This window comes from Thamnophis sirtalis, unplaced genomic scaffold, assembly GCF_051295495.1.
Source record: "Thamnophis sirtalis isolate CommonGarterSnake01/CBP01778 unplaced genomic scaffold, rThaSir2_p1.2 scaffold_4, whole genome shotgun sequence".
Classification (NCBI taxonomy): Eukaryota; Metazoa; Chordata; class Lepidosauria; order Squamata; family Natricidae; genus Thamnophis; species Thamnophis sirtalis.
Window position 1 is genome coordinate 7877653 of NW_028261384.1, and position 19404 is coordinate 7897056.

General features: G+C 42.1%; 1 protein-coding gene across 1 annotated transcript in view; it reads right to left on the reverse strand.

Annotated features, from left to right (window-relative positions):
- Positions 1-12505: 12505 nt before the first annotated feature.
- Positions 12506-19404, reverse strand: part of TTC21A (tetratricopeptide repeat domain 21A) — a 46556-nt gene continuing 39657 nt past the window's right edge. The window contains exons 23-25 of the mRNA XM_087712236.1: positions 17731-17851; positions 17193-17260; positions 12506-12808 (exon numbers count right to left, since the gene is read on the reverse strand). Coding sequence (XP_087568362.1) covers positions 12731-12808; positions 17193-17260; positions 17731-17851 — 267 coding nt within the window. The 3' untranslated portion in view covers positions 12506-12730. The remainder of the gene's footprint in view (positions 12809-17192; positions 17261-17730; positions 17852-19404) is intronic.

Below are 19404 nucleotides of genomic sequence, written 5' to 3' on the forward strand. Positions count from 1 at the left end.
GAGGATTTATTTTGCATTAGGTATCCCTTACTTCGTCTCCCCTTCGCCTCCTTTGGATTAAACACCAAGATGAAGACATCTTAAACTGCATCTTCTCCTTCCACCCTCCCTCCCTCCCTAATTTCTTCCTTCCTTCCCTCCCTAACTCCTCCCTCCTTTCCTCTCTTCCTCCCTCCTTGCAAGAATTAAGGAGGGGGGGAGAGCGTAAAGGAAGGAAGCTTCCCTCCCACTCTCCCTAACCCCTCCCTCCCTCCCTACTTTCCTCTCTTCCTCCCTCCTTGCAAGAATTAAGGAGGGGGGGAGAGCGTAAAGGAAGGAAGCTTCCCTCCCACTCTCCCTAACCCCTCCCTCCCTCCCTCCCTCCTTTCCTCTCTTCCTCCCTCCTTGCAAGAATTAAGGAGGGGGGGAGAGCGGAAAGGAAGGGAGCTCCCCTCCCACTCTCCCTAACCCCTCCCTCCCTCCCTCCCTCCTTTCCTCTCTTCCTCCCTCCTTGCAAGAATTAAGGAGAGGGGGAGAGCGGAAAGGAAGGAAGCTCCCCTCCCACTCTCCCTAACCCCTCCCTCCCTCCCTCCTTTCCTCTCTTCCTCCCTCCTTGCAAGAATTAAGGAGGAGGGGAGAGCGGAAAGGAAGGGAGCTTCCTTCCCACTCTCCCTAACCCCTCCCTCCCTCCCTCCATAACCCTTTGCAACAATGAAGAAGGGAATTAGGGAGGCAGGATTCCTTCCTGCTCTCCCCTCTCCCTCCCCTCTTTAATTCCTTCCTCCCTCCCTCTTTCCCTTCCTCACATATCTACACTATGGGTTTTGAAATCCTATTCCACAATCTTGGATTCCTCTAGGAAGAATTTAAGAATCTGGCCATGGGAGGGTGAGGGGAAAGGTCTCGGAAGGTTTAACAGGTCGCCCCCAAACATGCTTTTTGTCTCTTTCCCTTCTACCTTTTTTTCTGGTGATTCCTAACCTTGTTTTCCGGAGTGTATGGAATTGATTCCAAAGATGTTTTGCTTTGTTAATGCAGATGCAGCCTAGAGGTTTTGGATCCAAATTTGGAAAAATATATTATTTGCTACCTACTTCAAATATTTGGACAAAGTAGGGCACATGCAGTAAAGGGGGCTATTTTTGCTGGAGATCAGCAGAATTTTGAAATATTTGTGATGGATATAACTGCTGTGCAATTGTTTTGGAATCGTAGCCATTGCTTAGCAAAGAAATTGAGCCTTGAAAGGTGGGAATGGAAGCCTTCTAAATCCGTGTTTCTCAACACTTCAGGTTCCAGAATTTCCCAGCCAGCCATGGCTGGCGGAAGAATTCTGGGAATTGAAACTACACAGTGTATAGTAGTTGAGAAGCACTGTTCTAAATGTTGCAATACAGCTGAAAGTGACTGCTGTCAGCAGCCTTTCAACTGCAGAGTTCATGCATTGTATTATGAAAGAGCAGCGTCTTGCTACTATTTAAGGAGGGGGAAACACCCCCCCCCCCGATTTCTACAGTTTTGTACTTGATAAGACTGGTAGTTAAATATGACAAATTTATCAAACTCTAAACTATTAAGAGAGAGGAACAAAACCTATGAACTATTTAACAAAAAAGAGAGAGAGTTTACGTTGTGTTATAAATTATTGTTATTGTTATTTATTTAATTATCTAAGGATTTGGCCATGGAACCTTGATAGAAAATACCTTATTTGTCATTATGGATGCCCATCTAGTTTGGAGAGGTGTGAACATTTTACAGCCTTGTCAGGAGAATGAAGAAGAGAAACGTGTTACGTCTTTTTAGAAATTTTGGATATCTCTTGTGGGAGAGGACAAGGCAGAGATCCATCTAATTCCCAAGAAGCTGTAGTTCTCGTTGCTTGAATTGGGGTGACAGATTGGGATAGCCACAGACCAGTATTTGGAGGGCTCGGGAGTCCTCTTGCAACTTGATGATGGATGATAGTTTTAGTCTTCTAAAAGAACATGAAAACAGTCCTTGGCAGCAATCATGGCCACTTGTAGCTCTAATGTTCAGAGTTGGTTGGAAGTGGAGAAAAAACACTGGATTGTTGTTGTTTTTTTGCATTGGCCAAGCCAGGAGAACAAGATACTTTTTATAATAAGCCAATTTACATGAATTAGAATAAAAGGGAAGTATTGCATTATTGAAATTATGAGGGAACCCATCTAAATCAGCGTTTCTTAAACTTGAAAACTTTAAGAGACATAGATATGGTCCCGGAAGTTGAAAATGGCATCCATAAAATCCAGAGAGCGCTTCAATTGCACTGCTGGGGTACCATCGTGAAATTTTGGACCCACAAAAGAATCAGAGATGAAGCTCTCATCTCCTGTCATGGCTGCCATCTTGACTTTGCGGGAATTGTATCCGACATATCCTCTGACGATAACTTATTTCCAAATTCGGTTAGGACACATACCGGGGCTAAAGTTTTGCACGTTTGTGCATTGTTATCTTCCCTAGCCTACTATACTGTAAAATGAGAAGGTTGCTGCAATTCAAGAAAAGGGAACGGGAAATAATTTGATATGACTTCTTAGGGGAGATATGATTTAGGATAGTTGGCTTTATGGGTTAGGGGTTGCCCAGGAGGGTGCATTTACGGTCTGGGAAATTGGTGGTGTGCAGGAGGGGGAAAAAAAACAACACATTTTGGTCTTTTCATTGTCTGAGCTGTTCGACCTTGCCCTTTGACCTTCAATAATTTACAAAGGGCCCCAATTTCTTCCTGAGTTGGAAGCTTTTGTGAAGACAGCTGGCCCCCATCTGGTCTATGCAAAGAAACAATTAACAAATGGTGGCAGAATAAAATGTCTACAGAAATAATGCGGCATAATCCTGCTGTGGGCAGCTTTTTTCTTTTTAAAAGTATTTTGTGGATATTATAGTTTCCTCTATTTTTTATTTAATTGATGGGATTTTTTTTAAAAAAATACCAATTTATATTGATTAATTATTACTTTATAAGTCCCCCTCCCCTTTCTGGGTACTGTTTATATGTACTATTTTGGCACTAATGCAATCACTTTTAGAACATTCCTATTTTCTTGGCATATTTTTCTAGAAAACAGCTTCGTTTTCCATTGAATGTTGATTGGGTAATGGACACAGAAGTCTTGTCCTGCCCTCATGTTTCTCGCTTGCTTTAATTTATTCAATTTGTTTTGGCACCAATCCTCACCTCTGTATGCACTGATTTGTAAATAAATGCATATTTCCTCTTTCTGCAAATTATGTAAAAGGTTTTTGGTTCAGACCCATTGTTCTTTAAAAAAAAAAACAACCCTAAGCTAAATCTGGGTCTTTATTGACATAATATTTAATTACCCAATAAATTGATGGAAGTTATTTGGTTTAAACTGCTCTGCCTTTGTTTTTTGGGATTTTTTTTTCTGTGTATATATTAAGTTCATGTTGCTTAAAGGTACAGATTTTATTTTTCCTTTTCATTTGCTGTATAAAAACCAAACCAAAAAAAAAAAAAAGCATTATCCCAGCAGATTGCTGTCTCTCATTTTGTTGAAGCAATATGAAGAATTTTTTTTTATTATCCTTTCAATTAAAAAAAAATAATGAAAATATACTTTTTTTGTGTTGTAATTCTTCTCAATCGTCTATTGAACAGGGGTGTCTGGGCTGGGGAATATCAAATGCATGCTGGCCAGTAATCATGCCTCTCGGTCCCCCTCAACTTTGAATGTAGTGGTTGCTATTTCTTTCTTTTCTAATTTGCCGTGGGGAAGGGGTTCCCCTCTCTAACAGAGAGAGAGAGAGAGAGAGAGAAAGAAAGAAAAAGAAAAATAAGAAAAACGAATAGGGGAAATTTAAAATGCTATGACGTGAAGCAAACTGTTTTAGTGGGCAAATTCACATCATAGACTGGACTATGAGCAGAATAACAGAATTGGAAGGGGCCTTGGAGGTCTTCTAGTCCCACCCCTTGCCGTCCGGGCTCTCTTTGAAAGTGCCTGTCAAATTAGGTTTGTACACCAGGTGAGCTGGTGATTCAATGTGCTATGAACTCAGTCACTAAATTGTTTTGTGATGGTTTGAGAGGCAAGTCACTAAATCTTATATTTGCCATTTCCTGGAAAATCCCCTTGGGTGGGAAACATGGCATTTTCAGTTCTGATTATTAAATTTTGCCTCCACTTTTAGTGCCTCTGTTTTGTTAATATGAAACTGTTACTGCTCCTGTGGCATCAGAGAGAGGGAGGGAGGGAGAGAGAGGGAGAGAGACTGGACTTTGCCTGGCTCTGAAACTAAGCGGGATCTGACCTTGCAGGAAGCTGGGCTAGAAAGTAAATAAATAAATTCCAAGATGAGGCAGAGGCCAACCACGTCTGTTTTGCTGCCAAAAAAACTGCACTTGTTCATTAAATCCCATTTTTGGTGACAGCTTCCTTGCCAGCAGTTCAGCTATGGACTAACTACAGATTAACTTCATCCAGTTTTGCTCACCATGACATAAAAAAATTTTTTGGGACTCTAGAAAGAGTGCAGAGAAGAGCAACAAAGAGGATTAGGGGACTGGAGGCTAAAACATATGAAGAACGGTTGCAGGAACTGGGTAGGTCTACTTTAATGAAAAGAAGGATTAGGGGAGAAAGGATAGCAATCTTCCAAGATCTCAGGGGCTGCCCCAAAGAAGAGGGAATCAGGCTATTCTCCAAAGCACCAGAAAGCAGGACAAGAAGCAATGGGTGGAAACTAATCAAGGAGCGAAGCAACCTGGAATTAAGGAGAAACTTTCTGACAGTGAGGACAATTAACCAATGTAACTTCTTCCCTCCAGAAGTTGTGGGTGCTCCAGTACTGGAGGATTTTTAAGAAAAGTCTGGACAGCCATTTGTTGGGAATGGTATAGGGATTTGAGCTTCCCCATTGCCTTTGCTTATCAGAAGGTCACAAAATGGGATCACATGAACTATCATAAATACCTGCCAGTTGCCAAGTATGTGAACTTTAATCACATGACCGTGGGGAGGCGGCAATAGTTGTAAATGTGAAAAACAGTCATAAATCAACTGTTTTCTAAATGAATTGTTTTATGTCGAGAACTACCTGTAAGTTTCATCTAGCTCAGCAGTGTTCAGTGTGAGTCTGAAATTTCATGGGGCTCAGACCCTCCAGAACATGTTGCCAAAAAGCTCTTTGTAAAATGGTAAACTTTTGGTGGCCTGGTTTCCTGCTTTTTAACTGAGCGGACGAAGGGTTTAAAGAGCAACCAGTGAGTTAAACTGATAGGTCTATTTAATTGATAAAAAGAATTTTATCCAAAGCAAGACAAAGCAGAGCAAAACTTCAAGCCTCTATCTAAAGAAGTTAATTATTTCACAGCTCTCTTTCAAGCATTCCTTGGCTGCTAAATAAAATATTTAAACAAATATATGTGTTTAGAAAACACTTGGCTAAATTTTCCTAACCCATTCCGTAAGTGGGACTTTAGTTTGGCCAAAGCATCTCACAATCCCTAAAGAAAAGTAAACCAGGACTAGCAAAATTCCCTTAAGAACAATTATCCAAGATGAGCTGGTGACTACAGACCCAATGCAACCCAAACCTAGTAGTGATACCAGTGATGGTGAACCTATGACACGTGGGCCAGAAGTGGCATGTAGAGCCGCCTCTGGGCACGCCAGCCAGCGTCTCCTGTTGGCATGCATGTGCATGTGAAGACCAGCTGGCCAGCATGCATGCACGCACTGGAAGTGGCATGTAGAGCCGCCTCTGGGCACGCCAGCCAGCGTCTCCTGTTGTTCTTTTGGGTTCCAGTGCGTGCATGCATGCTGGCCAGCTGGTCTTCACATGCACATGCATGCCAGAAACTGGAAGCACAGCTTCCCGGCGCATACATGCATGCTGGGGAGCTGCTCTTCCAGTTTCTGGCATTCACTCCCCAGCGCGCTCCCACTTCGGCACTCGGTGCTGAAAAGGTTCGCCAACACTATATTACACAATGCCTAAGTGCCTAGCTAATTGAACTGCGAGAGTGCAGGATTATTTGCTGAACACAACATTACCCTTTTAATTGCTGATCTTGTCTGCTCTAAGCAATTGGTGTCTCCACTTGTGGCTTTTTGATAACATCCCTTCTGGGATGTCGTTTGCAATATTGCCCAACATTCTCCAAGTGTGAATTTTGCAGCACCCATCTGCAGCTAATAAAGTCTGGCTCTTTTTGAAGTTTTAGCTTAAAACTTCACCTTAAAACTTCAAAAAGAGCCAAACTTGGCTACAGGTAATTCTTGACTTACAACAGTTAACTTAGTCGCCGTTCAAAGTTTCGACGGAATTGAAAAAAGTGACTTGTGACTGTTTTTCACACTTACGGCCATGTAGCATCCCCATGGTGACATGATCAAAAGTTAGACATGTGGCAGCTGATTCACATTTATGACAATTGCAGTGTCCCGGGGTCATGTGATCCCTTTTTGTGACCTAACATTAAGGTTCATCTAACAACGCTGTGGCTAACTTAACAACTGCAGTGATTCACTTAACAAATGTGGCAAGAAAAGTTGTACAATGGGGCAAAACTCACTTCACAAATTTCTCACTTAGCAACATAAAATGTTGGGCTCAATTCTGGTCGTAAGTGGAGGACTACCTCTATTCGCTGCAGAAGGGATGTTGTCAAAAAGCCACAAGCGAAGACATCGAGTGCTTAGAGAAGAGAAGATCAGCAATAAAAAGGATGATATTATGTTTAGCAAATAATCCCGCACTCTGTTCAATTAGTTAGGCACTCAGGAACTGTATAATGCAGTGTTTCTCAGCCTTGTCAGCTATAAGATATGTGGATTTAAAAATATGTGGCTGGCTGGGGAATTCTGGGAAACCCAACTATCTTTTTTGCCAAAAAACACTGATATAATGCTTAGATTTCCGTGTAGCCTGAAGAAAAGATAAAGATCCCATTTGCAAAAGGAGAAAGCAGGCAGAAGTAGCATGGTGAGGATGCAGGCCTAGCAAGTTTTCAGATTTTCTCTTGCTGTTGTTTGGGCTCTTATATCTGTGTTATACAATTCCAGAACATTGTTAGACAGCAGCAAAAAGATAGAGGAAAAAATTGAGGTTTTTTTTTTTTGCAGTGCAGATGTGGTCTGGACACATTTGTGCCCAAAGGTGTATCTGTTTGGAGGCTAATGAGGTACAAGGCCACCCCTTTAGACCCCCACTTACAATTACTAGCCATCACCTCTAAATAAATGCAAGCCTTAGGAGAAGAATTGGGCATAATAGTAGATGCTAAAATTATCTGGGAAAAGAACAAATCACCTTGGGCAACGTAGTCGTCTCAGCCTGGAAGATCATTTTTCAGCTCTCAAAGGGCCCAGCTGTGTTATTTGATGGTTTTTATTATGGATTCGCTTTGGGCAAAGAGGGAAGTGTTCAGAGTTGCACACAATTCCTGCTTCCTCGGTGTTCTGACAAGAAGGATGATGCTTCTTGAAAGCAACCCAGCGGCTGAAAATATTCTGGGTGGCCCAGCCTGGGAACAACCTGCCTGCACCCTTGTCAACAAAGCTTTCTTTTTCTTCATCATCTTTTTTTTTTTTTTTTAAGAGTCTAAAACTTCCTGGCGCCTTCAGACAATTCACAGAACGGCAGCATTCAGGTCTTGTGAGATTGATGGCACATAGAAACTCGTAGGTGGCCCCGCCAAATACACAGCTCCTCAAGTTTATTCCCAGCCTGAAGGAGGGAGGGGGAGAAGACACCCCTCCCCACTTCTCCTGAGATTAAATTCCAGCCTGCTTTTTCCTAAAGGCAAACTGAACACATTTGTTGTAGGGAGGCAATGGCCCACATCTCATTTTAAATGCCAAGCAGAACCAGATTTGGCAGCCTGCAAAAGGACAAGGAGGAGCGGAGGTTGCCACCTGATTTTACACCCTGGAAGAGTGGTGGTCAGTTGGTCACTGTGTCCAAAGTTATTCCAGGGAAGCGAAACAGGCACGTTTGCCTGTGGCTCTGCACGATTGGATCTGAAATGAACCATTTTCCGCTTTTATTTATTACATTTATATGCTGCCCATCTCACTATCCAAAGCAATTAGGGGTGGGGTTTTTTTGAGGGCTACTCTTGCTAAGGTGCTGAGTTATTTTGATATTTTATTTATTATGCTCTTTAGTTTATATTTTATTTAGCTTTACTGTTATTATTATTTTTTACATTACATCAATCTGCCCTCTCTTCGTTTTGCTTTCCAAGAAACTAAATCTTGAGTTTTCAGGGTTGTAGAATAGAATAGAATAGTGTTGGAAGGGACCTTGGAGGTCTTCTAGTCCAGCTCCCTGCTCAAGCAGGAGAACCTGTATCACTTCAGACAAGTGACTGCCCAGTCTCTTTTCTTAAAAACCTCCAGTGATGGAGTGAATAGTTTCTAGAAGCAAGTTGTTCCACTGGTTGTCGCTGTCAGGACGTTGCTCCTTAATTCCATGTTGCTTTTCCCCCTTCAATAGTTTCCATCCATTGTTTCTTGCCTTGTGTTCTGATGCTTTGGAAAACAATTTGACACCTTCTTCTTTGTGGCAACCTCTCAAATACTGGAATACTGCTATCGTGTTTCTTCTTTTCTCTAGACTAGCCAAACTTAAATCCTGCAGGCATTCTTCATGTTTTAGTCTCCAGGCCTTTGATTATCTTGTTTTTCTTTACACTTTTTCCAAGGTCTCAACATCTTTTTTGTAGTATGGTGACCAAAACTGGATGTAGTATTCTAGGGGTAGTCTTACTAAGGCTTTATAAAGTGGTATTAATACTTCAGGTGATTTTGGTTCTGTCTCTCTGTTTATACAACCCAGGATTGTATTAGGGTTTTTTTGTGGCTTCTGCTGCACACTGCTGGCTCATATTCAGGCTATCATCCACTAGGATTCCAAGGTCTCTCTCACAGTTAGTTTTTGAGTCAGGTCTCACCTAATCTGTACTTACACCTTTGATTTGTCCTGCCTAAATGTAAAACTTTGCTTTTCTCCACATTAAAATTCATTTTGTTGTATAGGGCCCATTGTTCAAATCTATCAAGATCTTTTTGAATCCTGAGCTTGTCTTCTGGGGAATCGGTTGGATTGTCTGCATCTCCTCAAGATTGCTCACTGCATCTTAGAAGGCAATAAAAAGGCCCTAGGGATGCTTCCTCAGCTTTCTTTGTTTAAATTAAGCCCAAGTGCCAGGCACAAGAAATCAGGAAAGCAGTTCAAATGAATATAAAGGTTTATTGCAAGCTCTCCGCAAGAATCTGAACTGCTAGCGGTCAAGGGCAAATCGACAGTAGATAAGAATCAACGGAATTCAAGGTTTCTTATGGACTGAAGGTTTCTTGTGGGGGCAAAGGGATTCGAGACTGATGATGCATTTGACCCCTCCCTCAAACTGTCTTTATATCTGCCTGTCCAACAATCTTAGTAGCTGCACAATTGATGCAAAATAAATAACACATATGCAATAGCTCAAAGTCCACCTTCTGCAAGAGAGAAGTCCTCAGAGGATGGGCACCAACACGAGTTCAAAAGCTTGGAAGAGTAAACCTCTGGTCCCAGCGATTGACCCAGATTGGATCGTGCAACATTATATGGGGCATGTATATTCGCCTTCATTCGTGTACAGGTAGTGCTCAGTTTATGAGCCCAGAAGTAGAACTTATGACCTGGACTTAAAAAAAAAAGCTGATGTCTGCTCCCCTGTGGTCACATGACTCGACTTTGGGCATTTCGCAACTAGTCAGCATTTATGCCATTTCGGCACCCTGCAGTCACATGACTGTGATTCATGATGCTTTTGCTGGAAACTGACATTTACTTCCAGTTTCTTGGAAACACGGGTCCATAGCAAATAATGCCTTTACTTAATGACCACAGGACTCACTTAATGACTACTTCATTTGCTTAATGACTGCCACAGAAAAACCTTGTAAAATTGAGTCTGGTCATGTGGTTTTAAAGGAAAGGTTCAAAACTAGAATAGAACAGCATCTGTGCAAATAACATTTAAATGTGTAGTAAATAGGATACTACTAGATAGTCCTGAACTTATGACCATAATTGGGAATAGATTTTACAATACTAAAAAAGGCGGATGTTGAGTTATGCTCGATTCTATGACTTTTTTTTGACATGGTTGTTAAATGAATCACTGTGGCTAAGTGAAACATGTGGTCATTAAGCAAATCTGACTTCCCCTGCTCACTTTGCTTGTTGGAAGCTGGCTGAGAAGATTGCAAATGGGGGAATCACATGACCCCAGAATGTTGCAGTTGTCATAAACACGCCTGCTGCCAAGCATCCAAATTTTGATCAAATGATTGTGTGGATGCTGCAACAGTTGTGTGAGGACTGCTCAATATCACTTTTATGTAACTGAATGTTCGCTAAATGAACGGTTGCAAAACAAAGTCTACTACCCTGTACTCTACCTATATTCAATTATAAAATAATTAATGAACTGTGTTGCAAAATAAGGCAACTTTGTCTGGCTGGCCTGGAGATAACTTTAGAACTTCTGTGTCAAGCAGGTAGTAAAGTAATACAGGAGCCGTATTAGGCACACCTCAGAGCCTTAACTCGTTCTTGCCTCCAATATGTCTTTCTTTGCTTTAAGTTTCCATAGGAACAGGTCCTATTTGCTTGAGCGTTGCCCTGGTAATGTGCTGGCCAACTCCCAGCTGAACTGTAGCCACGCCCAACCTTCTGCAGCAGAGTTTGTTGGAAAACCCTGTCCAAAGAAATCCCTTCTTCTTTTGAGGGTCTGTCGCAAGGGAAAAGTCTGTGTGTATGTGTCAATCTATTCTCCAAAGGACCACAGGTAGCAATGGATGGAAACTAACCAAGAAGGCAAGCAACTTACAAGTGAGAAGTTTCCTGAAAGTGAGAACAATTAAACAGTGGAACAGAAGCTTCCCTATATAAGTTGTGGGTGCTTCATCAACTGGCGGTTTTTAAAGAGACTGGGCAGCCATCTGTCTGAAATGGTGGTTTCCAGTTGAGCAGGGGGTTGGACCAGAAGACCTTCAAGGTGATGTCCTGCTCTGCACCAGATAAAGGAAGGGCTGGCCTTGTCCACTGGTAGGTTGAATGTGCTGGAGTAAGACAATGAAACAGAACCACCTGAATAGATTGAAAGCTATGGTTCCTTGGGGAACACAAGTGCCATGGGTACAAAATAATTGTCCCAGAAGGGCTCTGTTGTGAAGATTTTGATGGATGTAAACCTCCTTTCCTACATTCAGGGAATGGTAGGAATTTTTATATACTCATGTTAGTGGGTTCCTTGGATGGCTCAGGTGTGGCCTAAGGTTGCCTTCAGATGATGATAGAGATGGGGAGTCAACTGGACCAAGGTGTTCTCACTGGTTTCTGTGGGTGCTAAGAGACCTGATCTTCAGAAGGCATCACCTCAAACTGTTCAAGCAGGATGCTAAACCATCAATTCAGAACAATGTCAGTTTAATGTTATACGTGAACTAAACCGTTAAGCCATGATGGTGGCACAGAGAACTATTTAAAACAAGTTAGAAATCATCTGGACCCAGCCAATGTATAATTCATTTGTACAACAAGCACACAGATCTCTTCCATAAATTACTAGTAGTCCTTGACTTACAACCACAACTAAGCCCAACATTTACGTTGCTATGTGAGACATTTTTGCCCCATTTTGCAACTTTTCTTGCCATAGTTTTGAAGTGAATCACTGCTGTTGTTAAGTTAGTAACACAGACGTTAAGTGAATCTGGCTTCTCCATTGACTTTACTTGTCAGCAAGTCACAAAAGGTAATCCCTTGACCATGAGACAATGCAACCGTCATAAATACGTGTCAGTTGTCAAGCATCTGAATCTTGATCACGTGACCATGGGTCTGCAGCAACCATCACAAGTGTGGAAACCAACCGTAATTTTTTTCAGTAGTTGTAACTTTGGTCACTAAATGAACTGTTGTTGTATGTTGAGGACTATTCCTTCATTGGAGGAAAGCTGCAGGGGTTCAACCCATCCTTAGCCTTTCGGTGGGTGAATGGATTCTCTCTCCCATTACTCCTGTCTCTAATAAATATGGTAACTGATGGCGAAGAATCTCAGTCTGGAGAAAATTCAGCAGGAACATTTCATTGAGCCTCATCAATCTGCACTGCTTCTATTTTAAAAAAAAGATCCAGTCTGAAATGTCCCGAAGATATCCTTTGGAAGTAAATATTTTGAATAGCAACAACATGTTTGACTATGAAGAGTTGTCACATCATTTCAAGCATGGGATCTGGAATGAAATTTGGAAGCAATGCTGTGATGAATCATTAGTAACCCAGTTCTAAGATTTCTCCAGTACATCACAAATGAAGAAAATGCACTGCTGTAGCATGTAATCATGTGAAGCACTGTTTCAAATGAAGAGCTATATTAATATTTGTTTTGATCTAATTTTAGCAGACCACATTTTTTGTGCAGTGAAGTGACACCACCACCTTGTGGACACAAAAAGAAATCGCAGCCTAGTCTCATAGATGTTAAATCTTTATTCAGAATCTGTAGTGAGGTCTATGTGAAATGAGAGAAACACACACAACCAAAAAATCTGAAACTGAACTGGAACATATGTGTTATTTTGCTGAATTGCTTATCAAGAAGCCACTTTGACAATTAAGGTAATTTAAATAATGCAAATAATACACCTTTATTGTTGAATGTCCATGTTGATGTTGAAGTATGTAAACCTGCACATTTTAAGGTTTAAATGCCATTTGAGCTTTTTCCAAAATTTCCTCTTTAATTTTTGGATAATCTGGGTATCCCTTCAAAACCTTTAAGAAGGAAAAATAATAATTAATTTTTAATAGTAAAAAACAATAATAAGCATTTACAATTAATGTACCAAATTACTGTATTTTTCAAACTATAAGACGCACTGGAGTATAAGATGCACCATGATTTTGAAGAGACCCTGGAGGAATATTTGTCCGCCCTCAGGACACTCCGCTCAAGTGCCAGGCGGTCAACTGGAGCCACTGAGGGTCTGGATGCTCCAGCGACCCCTGGCTGAGGGACACCATCTCCTGAGGGATCCTCCAGGCCTGGCCACCGAGAGACCGGAGGTCGCCAAACCAAGACCACTGGGGCCAATGTGGGGCAACCATTATTACCTCCGCCCCCTCCTGCAATATCTTCTGTATTACCCTGGGAATCAAAGGCAAAGGCGGGAAGGCATGAAGAAGACCCTGAGGCCATTGGCAGCGGAGAGCATCCACCCCCTCCGCGTACTACGATGGGAACTGGAATAGAACCTCAGGAGCTGAGTGTTGAGAGGGGTGGCAAACAGGTCAACTTCCGGGTGGCCAAAAAGGTCCACAATGGCCCGAAAGATTGCTGGCTGTGGTTGCCACTCCGAATTGTCCACCTCGGTCCGGCTGAGCCAGTTGGCCCTGACATTGTCTACCCCTGCTATGTGCTCCACCATTATAGATAGTAGGTTCCTTTCAGCCCAAAGGCTCAGTCTTTTGGCCTCTAGCATGAGGGACTTCGATCTGGTCCCTCCCTGTCTGTTTATATGAGCGTTGGTGGTTACGTTGTTCATTAGGACCAGAATATGCCTGCCAGTGACAGAATGGTGAAATTGTTTGAGAGCCAGGCGGACCGCCCTGAGTTCCAACCAATTTATGTTATGAGCCAGTTACACCTGGCTCCATTGTCCATCTGCATGTGTAGATGTGCTCCCCATCCAAAGAGACTGGCATCCATAATGACCTTTACACGGTCTGGAGTCCTGAAGAATTCCCCCTTGGTGACCATATTAAGGATTGGGATACCTTTGCTGGTAGAATGACTTTGATCTGGGAGCAGCTCATGAGCCTTCGCTGAAATGGTAAAAGAAACCACTGAAGGTCTCTGGTATGCAGGCGCACCCAAGGGACAATGCCAATGGCAGACACCATGGTACCTTAATAGCTTGGACAATGTAGCTAGGGGCACCCTTCGCTCCCTGCTCACCTGGGAAGCTAGCTCCTTAAGATTTGTTGCCTCTCAGGGGACAGAAAGACTGTGCCGGACACTGCATCTATCAAGGCCCCTAGGTGAATCAACCGTGTGGTTGTTTGCAGATGGCTTTTAGCCAGATTGACAGAGAACCCATGTTCTCAAGGTCAACATGGTAATGTCTCTTAGGGCACCATCCACAGAAGACGATTGCAATAAAAGGTCATCTAAATAGCATTGGAGTCATATAGGCACCGGTTTTAGGTACGCTGCCAATGCCGCCATCACCTTTGTGAAGACTCGGGGCACAGATGACAACTCAAAGGGTAAAGCTCGACACTGGCAATAGTGCCCTAAGTAGCAAAACCTGAGATACTGCTGGTGTTCAGGAGCTATGGGTACATGCAGATAGGCCTCCGTAAGGTCTATGGAGGTGAGGAAATCTCCCTTGTCTTAAACCCTCTAGGATAGAATGCAGTGAATGCATCTTGAACCTCCGATAACGTACAAATCGATTTAATCGCTTCAGGTCAAGAATAGCTCTCCAGCCTCCCAAGGCTTTTGGGATTACAAAAGGAATGGAATAATAACCCTGACCCTGTTGTTCAGGAGGCACCAGTTGGATGGCCCTAATATCCAATAGGTGTTGAATGGCCTCCTGCATAGACTTTGGAGTGGCCACCATGTCAGCCTCAAAAGCCTGTTCCTCAAAGATAATCTCAGCCGAGATGCCCTGAGGTTGCACCAATGGCCCCGATGGCTTGTCCCCGAACTTTGCCGAGGCCTTTTGAAAAGCAAGAAACAATGATGGCTCAAACAAAACAGAGAAAGAGGGCTTAGAAGGAGGTAAACCTTCGTCCTCAGAAAGGTTCTGTTCTCTGATCTCACCCTCCTCTTAGTCAGAATCATTATCTTCCTGTGATGAGGCAGGAGAGGTTGGAAGAACTTCCTCCTGACCGCTCTGCCCCCAAGGAGCTGTAGTTTGAGGTACCCCTATTGGCTGATTTTGAGGCTGTTGGAAAGCCGCAGCCATGCATTGCTGGAAGGCCCTGAACATCATATGCTGGAAATTTGGTATGCAAATTTGACTGGTAGGCAATTGACTGGTAATAACTCCTGCACAAGTAGAGGGGATAGTCTGCGGCAAAGTCCACAAGGTCGGGGGAAGCACAGATGTAGTGTGTGTGGGTGATTGCCATCCCTGGTTAGAACCCCAGAGGCCTGAGGTGTCAATAGGAATCCTCACATTCAGGGAGAGGTCCTCCTCTGCTGCCCCTCCAGGCAAAAGAGCCCTGGGAAATTACCCAGTGAAGGCCTCTTATCAGTGCCCAAGACAGGAGAAGCAATCTTGCTACTGGCCTTTTTATATATGCGCTCCAGTGCCTTGTGTCTCTGTCCTTCGTACTTTGAAATGGGCTTAGATTTGGATCCAGGTCTGGTCACTTTGGATGCTTGAGAGGAGACATGCTTTGTTTTGGATTTTGTCTTGCAACCCCCACCCCTGGAGGGGGCAGCAACTGGGGTGACAGATGCAGGTGGGGAAACCTCCGCGCTTCCCATCAGGCTATTGGCCGAAAGTGTGAGGACTTGACTCCTGTCAGCGTCCTCTGCGGTGCTTGTGGCCGCCATTTTGGATCACGGTTCGGGCTGGCTTCAAATGGCAGTTTGCGCCAAAAGCAACTGACAGCTGTGGCAGTTAAATGGTTAAAAGCGGCTTGTGCTGCTCAGAGCTGCTGTGTGCGTTCCTTTAAAGGGAACGACGACGGAGCGCTCCTGCACTGATTTAAAGCTTCCTCTCAATAGCCTTGCTGACCAATTTTGAAATAAAGTAGAGGTGCCGAACTTCAATGCTGCCAGACTGAATAGCCATAGTTGGTCTGTCAGTTATGACCTATTCTGCACACCACCCCTAAGGGCTAATGGCGAATTAACACCACCCCAGCCTGGGATATCTGGTGATAATGTAGCTACTCACTCAGCCCGAATTAAATCTGAAATTTGACAACTAAATCCAGTATTTCATGAATTCTACTGGAACACTAGGATGACACAGCCATCCAAATTGAGGGACTGAGTCGAAACTGGGATTGCCTGGCAACAGGGGTGTGGCTTAAAGGTCTTGTTGGGCTCAGGCCAATCAAAGAGCAGATGAAGTCAATCCAGTCTGGATGCTACTTCCCTCACTATGGGGAATATGGTTCTCCCCTGCTGATCAGGGTGCACACAAAAGTGGGGTACTTCCGGAACATGGCAAGGGGGGGAGGAACTGTCTATGAAAGCAGAACAGGCTACAGAAGAATTGTCGGGGGCTCTTTTGAGCCTATGTTTCATATTATTTCAAAAACAGTAGTAAACCTCTTCCAAGGTTAGCTTGAAGGACTGCTGATCATTGGGGCTGGGCGATAGGTGAAGCAGCCTTCCCACTCACTCTGCAGAGTAGCTATTCAGTGGGTTTGGGGACACCAGGTTTTGGCAGATCAAATGACTAATCGCCTAACTTGCAATCTGTTGAAGCCATTCACAAAAACAGCAGTCCTGTTACTGACAATCGGTTTCCTGCCAGTTGGTGATACCCCCAAGAGGGAGGGCAGCAAAGCCAGAGGGCCTATCCATTGTTATTGCTTGACAGGGCCTGTACACATTAATGTAACCCAGAAGAAGGGCCATTCAGAGGCTGCAGAGACAAGACAGAGATAGACAGTGGGAACAGCATGTTTTATACCCGTCAGTTTTGGCTGACTCAGAGGCAAGTAGAGGGCACTTTATCTGAGTCATGGAGAAAAGCTCTGCAATGTCCACTATGATTCAGTGGATACAGCTGCTCCTTGTGTGTTGAGTGCTACATCATCTGGTTAGAATCTCAAAAATGTCTTTAAAAAAAATAGCAAAAGTACCCCCCCCCAAAAAAACCTATTCTGAAAGGGACACTCATTCAGGTAGGCTAAAAAGTTTGAATCCCTGGATTATGGCCGCTGTCAGAATGCATCTAAATTCAAATATTTAGTTTTTTTCTCCATATATTTTGGTTAAAAACAAGATAAGAAGAAGTGCAGAAAAGGACTATATCATTAAAATTAGAAGTTTTACTTTCTGGATCACATTTACAGTTCCATGAATTGCATAAGTTTGGAAGTAACCACTTTTAAGTGGAACGATGCAGATGTGACGTTACAACAGATACCCTTAGTAACTAAATTATGCTTTGGGGAGACTTACATCATGGCATACATCTATGGTTTCTACATATTTCTTATCTTTTAGGTAGTTGAATGCCAGTTTAAATCCTATAGAAAGAGAAAAGTGATAGGATGACACAGTGCAAAAATATTATCTCTTACAATGAGTGTAATGAGCACAATAATGCATACTATTGTACTTTTTTTGCATCTTTGAATGTTATTACTACTTTAAATTGAATATACATAAACTGATACGTAGCACATATATTTATTTATGATACATTACATTTATACAGTTATAGAATTTGATATTAGCTTTTTAATGGTTGCTAACATTTAAACCCATTTATTCAACAAAATTTACTGTTTAATTAAACACTTTTAATATTTACCTAACAATTTTTATTCTTGTGATGCTATCTGTTTTCTGATAGTAAGTCCTTTTTGATAGGACTGACACTTATGGACTACCACCATATAGCAAAACTAGATTCTATGCCAGAGAAAATATTGCAGAAGTCCTAAATGTTACACCATTGAATTTAAGCACATTGAATTGAAAAGTTAACACTCACCAACTGCAGGATTTGCTTGGTTACTATACTGCCAAGCTAATTCATAGTTCATTGCAGCATCTTTATATGCATTTTCCTTTTCAGCAATAAATCCCAAGCATTCATAAGCTTTTGCACATGACTAAAGAATAAAATTGAATGTGTAAAATAGATGCTTTTGAAAATTCTGATTTGTAAATAATACCGCTTCCAGGATTTCCACAGAGATCTAATAATTACAATAAACTACCCACTATTAAAGAACAGCAATGGACTATTTTTTACATGCATTTTTTATTAAACAGCAACCACCTTTTGGGCCTAATGAATATTTTAACAAACAGCCTGTAAATCTATTGATGTTTCTTCAAACTGAATTTGGGTTGTTATGAATTTGAGAGGGTCAAGTTGTTCCACGCACCCCAAAGATTTCATTCAGCTAATTCTTGAGTTTTAAGATTTCTATTGGAAATTAGAGGCATGAAACACAATATTTTTTATTGCTGTAAAGCCATGCATATTACATTATTCTAACTGCAAATCTATGTAACTCCCTACAAGTTGCTAAAGATTGACAATAGGAACAATTAGAAAACAACTTGCCTCCTGTAGCTGTGGGTGCTCCATTACTAGATGTTTTCTAGAAAAGATTGGATAGCCATTTATCCACAATGATATAAGGACTGTGCCAGAGGCTGGACTAAAAGACCTCCAAATCCCTTCCAGCCCTATGATTTTATGATACAAATCCACAAATTCTGTTTAACAAGGATTTGTGCAATTCACATTTACATGAATTTGCCCTATATTTAAGGCATTATTTTCTCCCTGGAGAGATAACTTATCATGCCTTCCACCCCCTCATATTTACAGTTTACCTCGGGGGCAGTAATGCTCTAATTTGCAAATGATGCTGGAATGATTGGATATCACAGGTGAGTATTACGTAACAGTTAAAATTCTGACAGAATTGGAAAAAGAAACAAAGAAGTTAAGTGTAGGGGAATTCTATAATATTAATGATATTATTATAAATCTGATTGGCACTCTGATATGACGTGTTAATGATGTTTCATGTGATTAAATACTTGATTTACTTCTTGTATCTCCTTTCAAAAAGTAAATTCATAGGCAACTATTTATTTATTTATTTATTTATTTATTTATTTATTTATTTATTTATTTAATATTGCCACCTGTTTGCCCATGGCAATTTAAGGCGGCTTACATAATATCAAACCATATTTAAAACTAAAGAATCAAATAAATTAATATAATACAATATAACAAAATCACCCTCCAACTCCCACCCACCCCGCCGATAACAGATCACACGAGCCATTTAATGGGTTCCATCTTGCTCTGCATTCCCCAGGCCCCCTGGCAGAGCCAGGTCTTCAGTGCCTTCCAGAAGAGAATTAGAGTGGGAGCCGTTCTAATCTCTGGGAGGGATGATGTTCTAGAAAGAGGGAATCACCATGGAGAAGGCCCTTCTTCTGGGTCTCACCAGGTGTATCTCTCTCAGGGATGGGACCAGCAACATTCCCTGCCTCCCCGCTCTGATAGGTAGATGTGGCTGGCAAGAGACAGTTCATCAGATAGTGTTGGTATAGGACTATACCAAAATGTTGATACAGTACTTAATTTTGTCAACCACCTTGAGTGGCATAGCATAGCATTAATTACAATAAATAT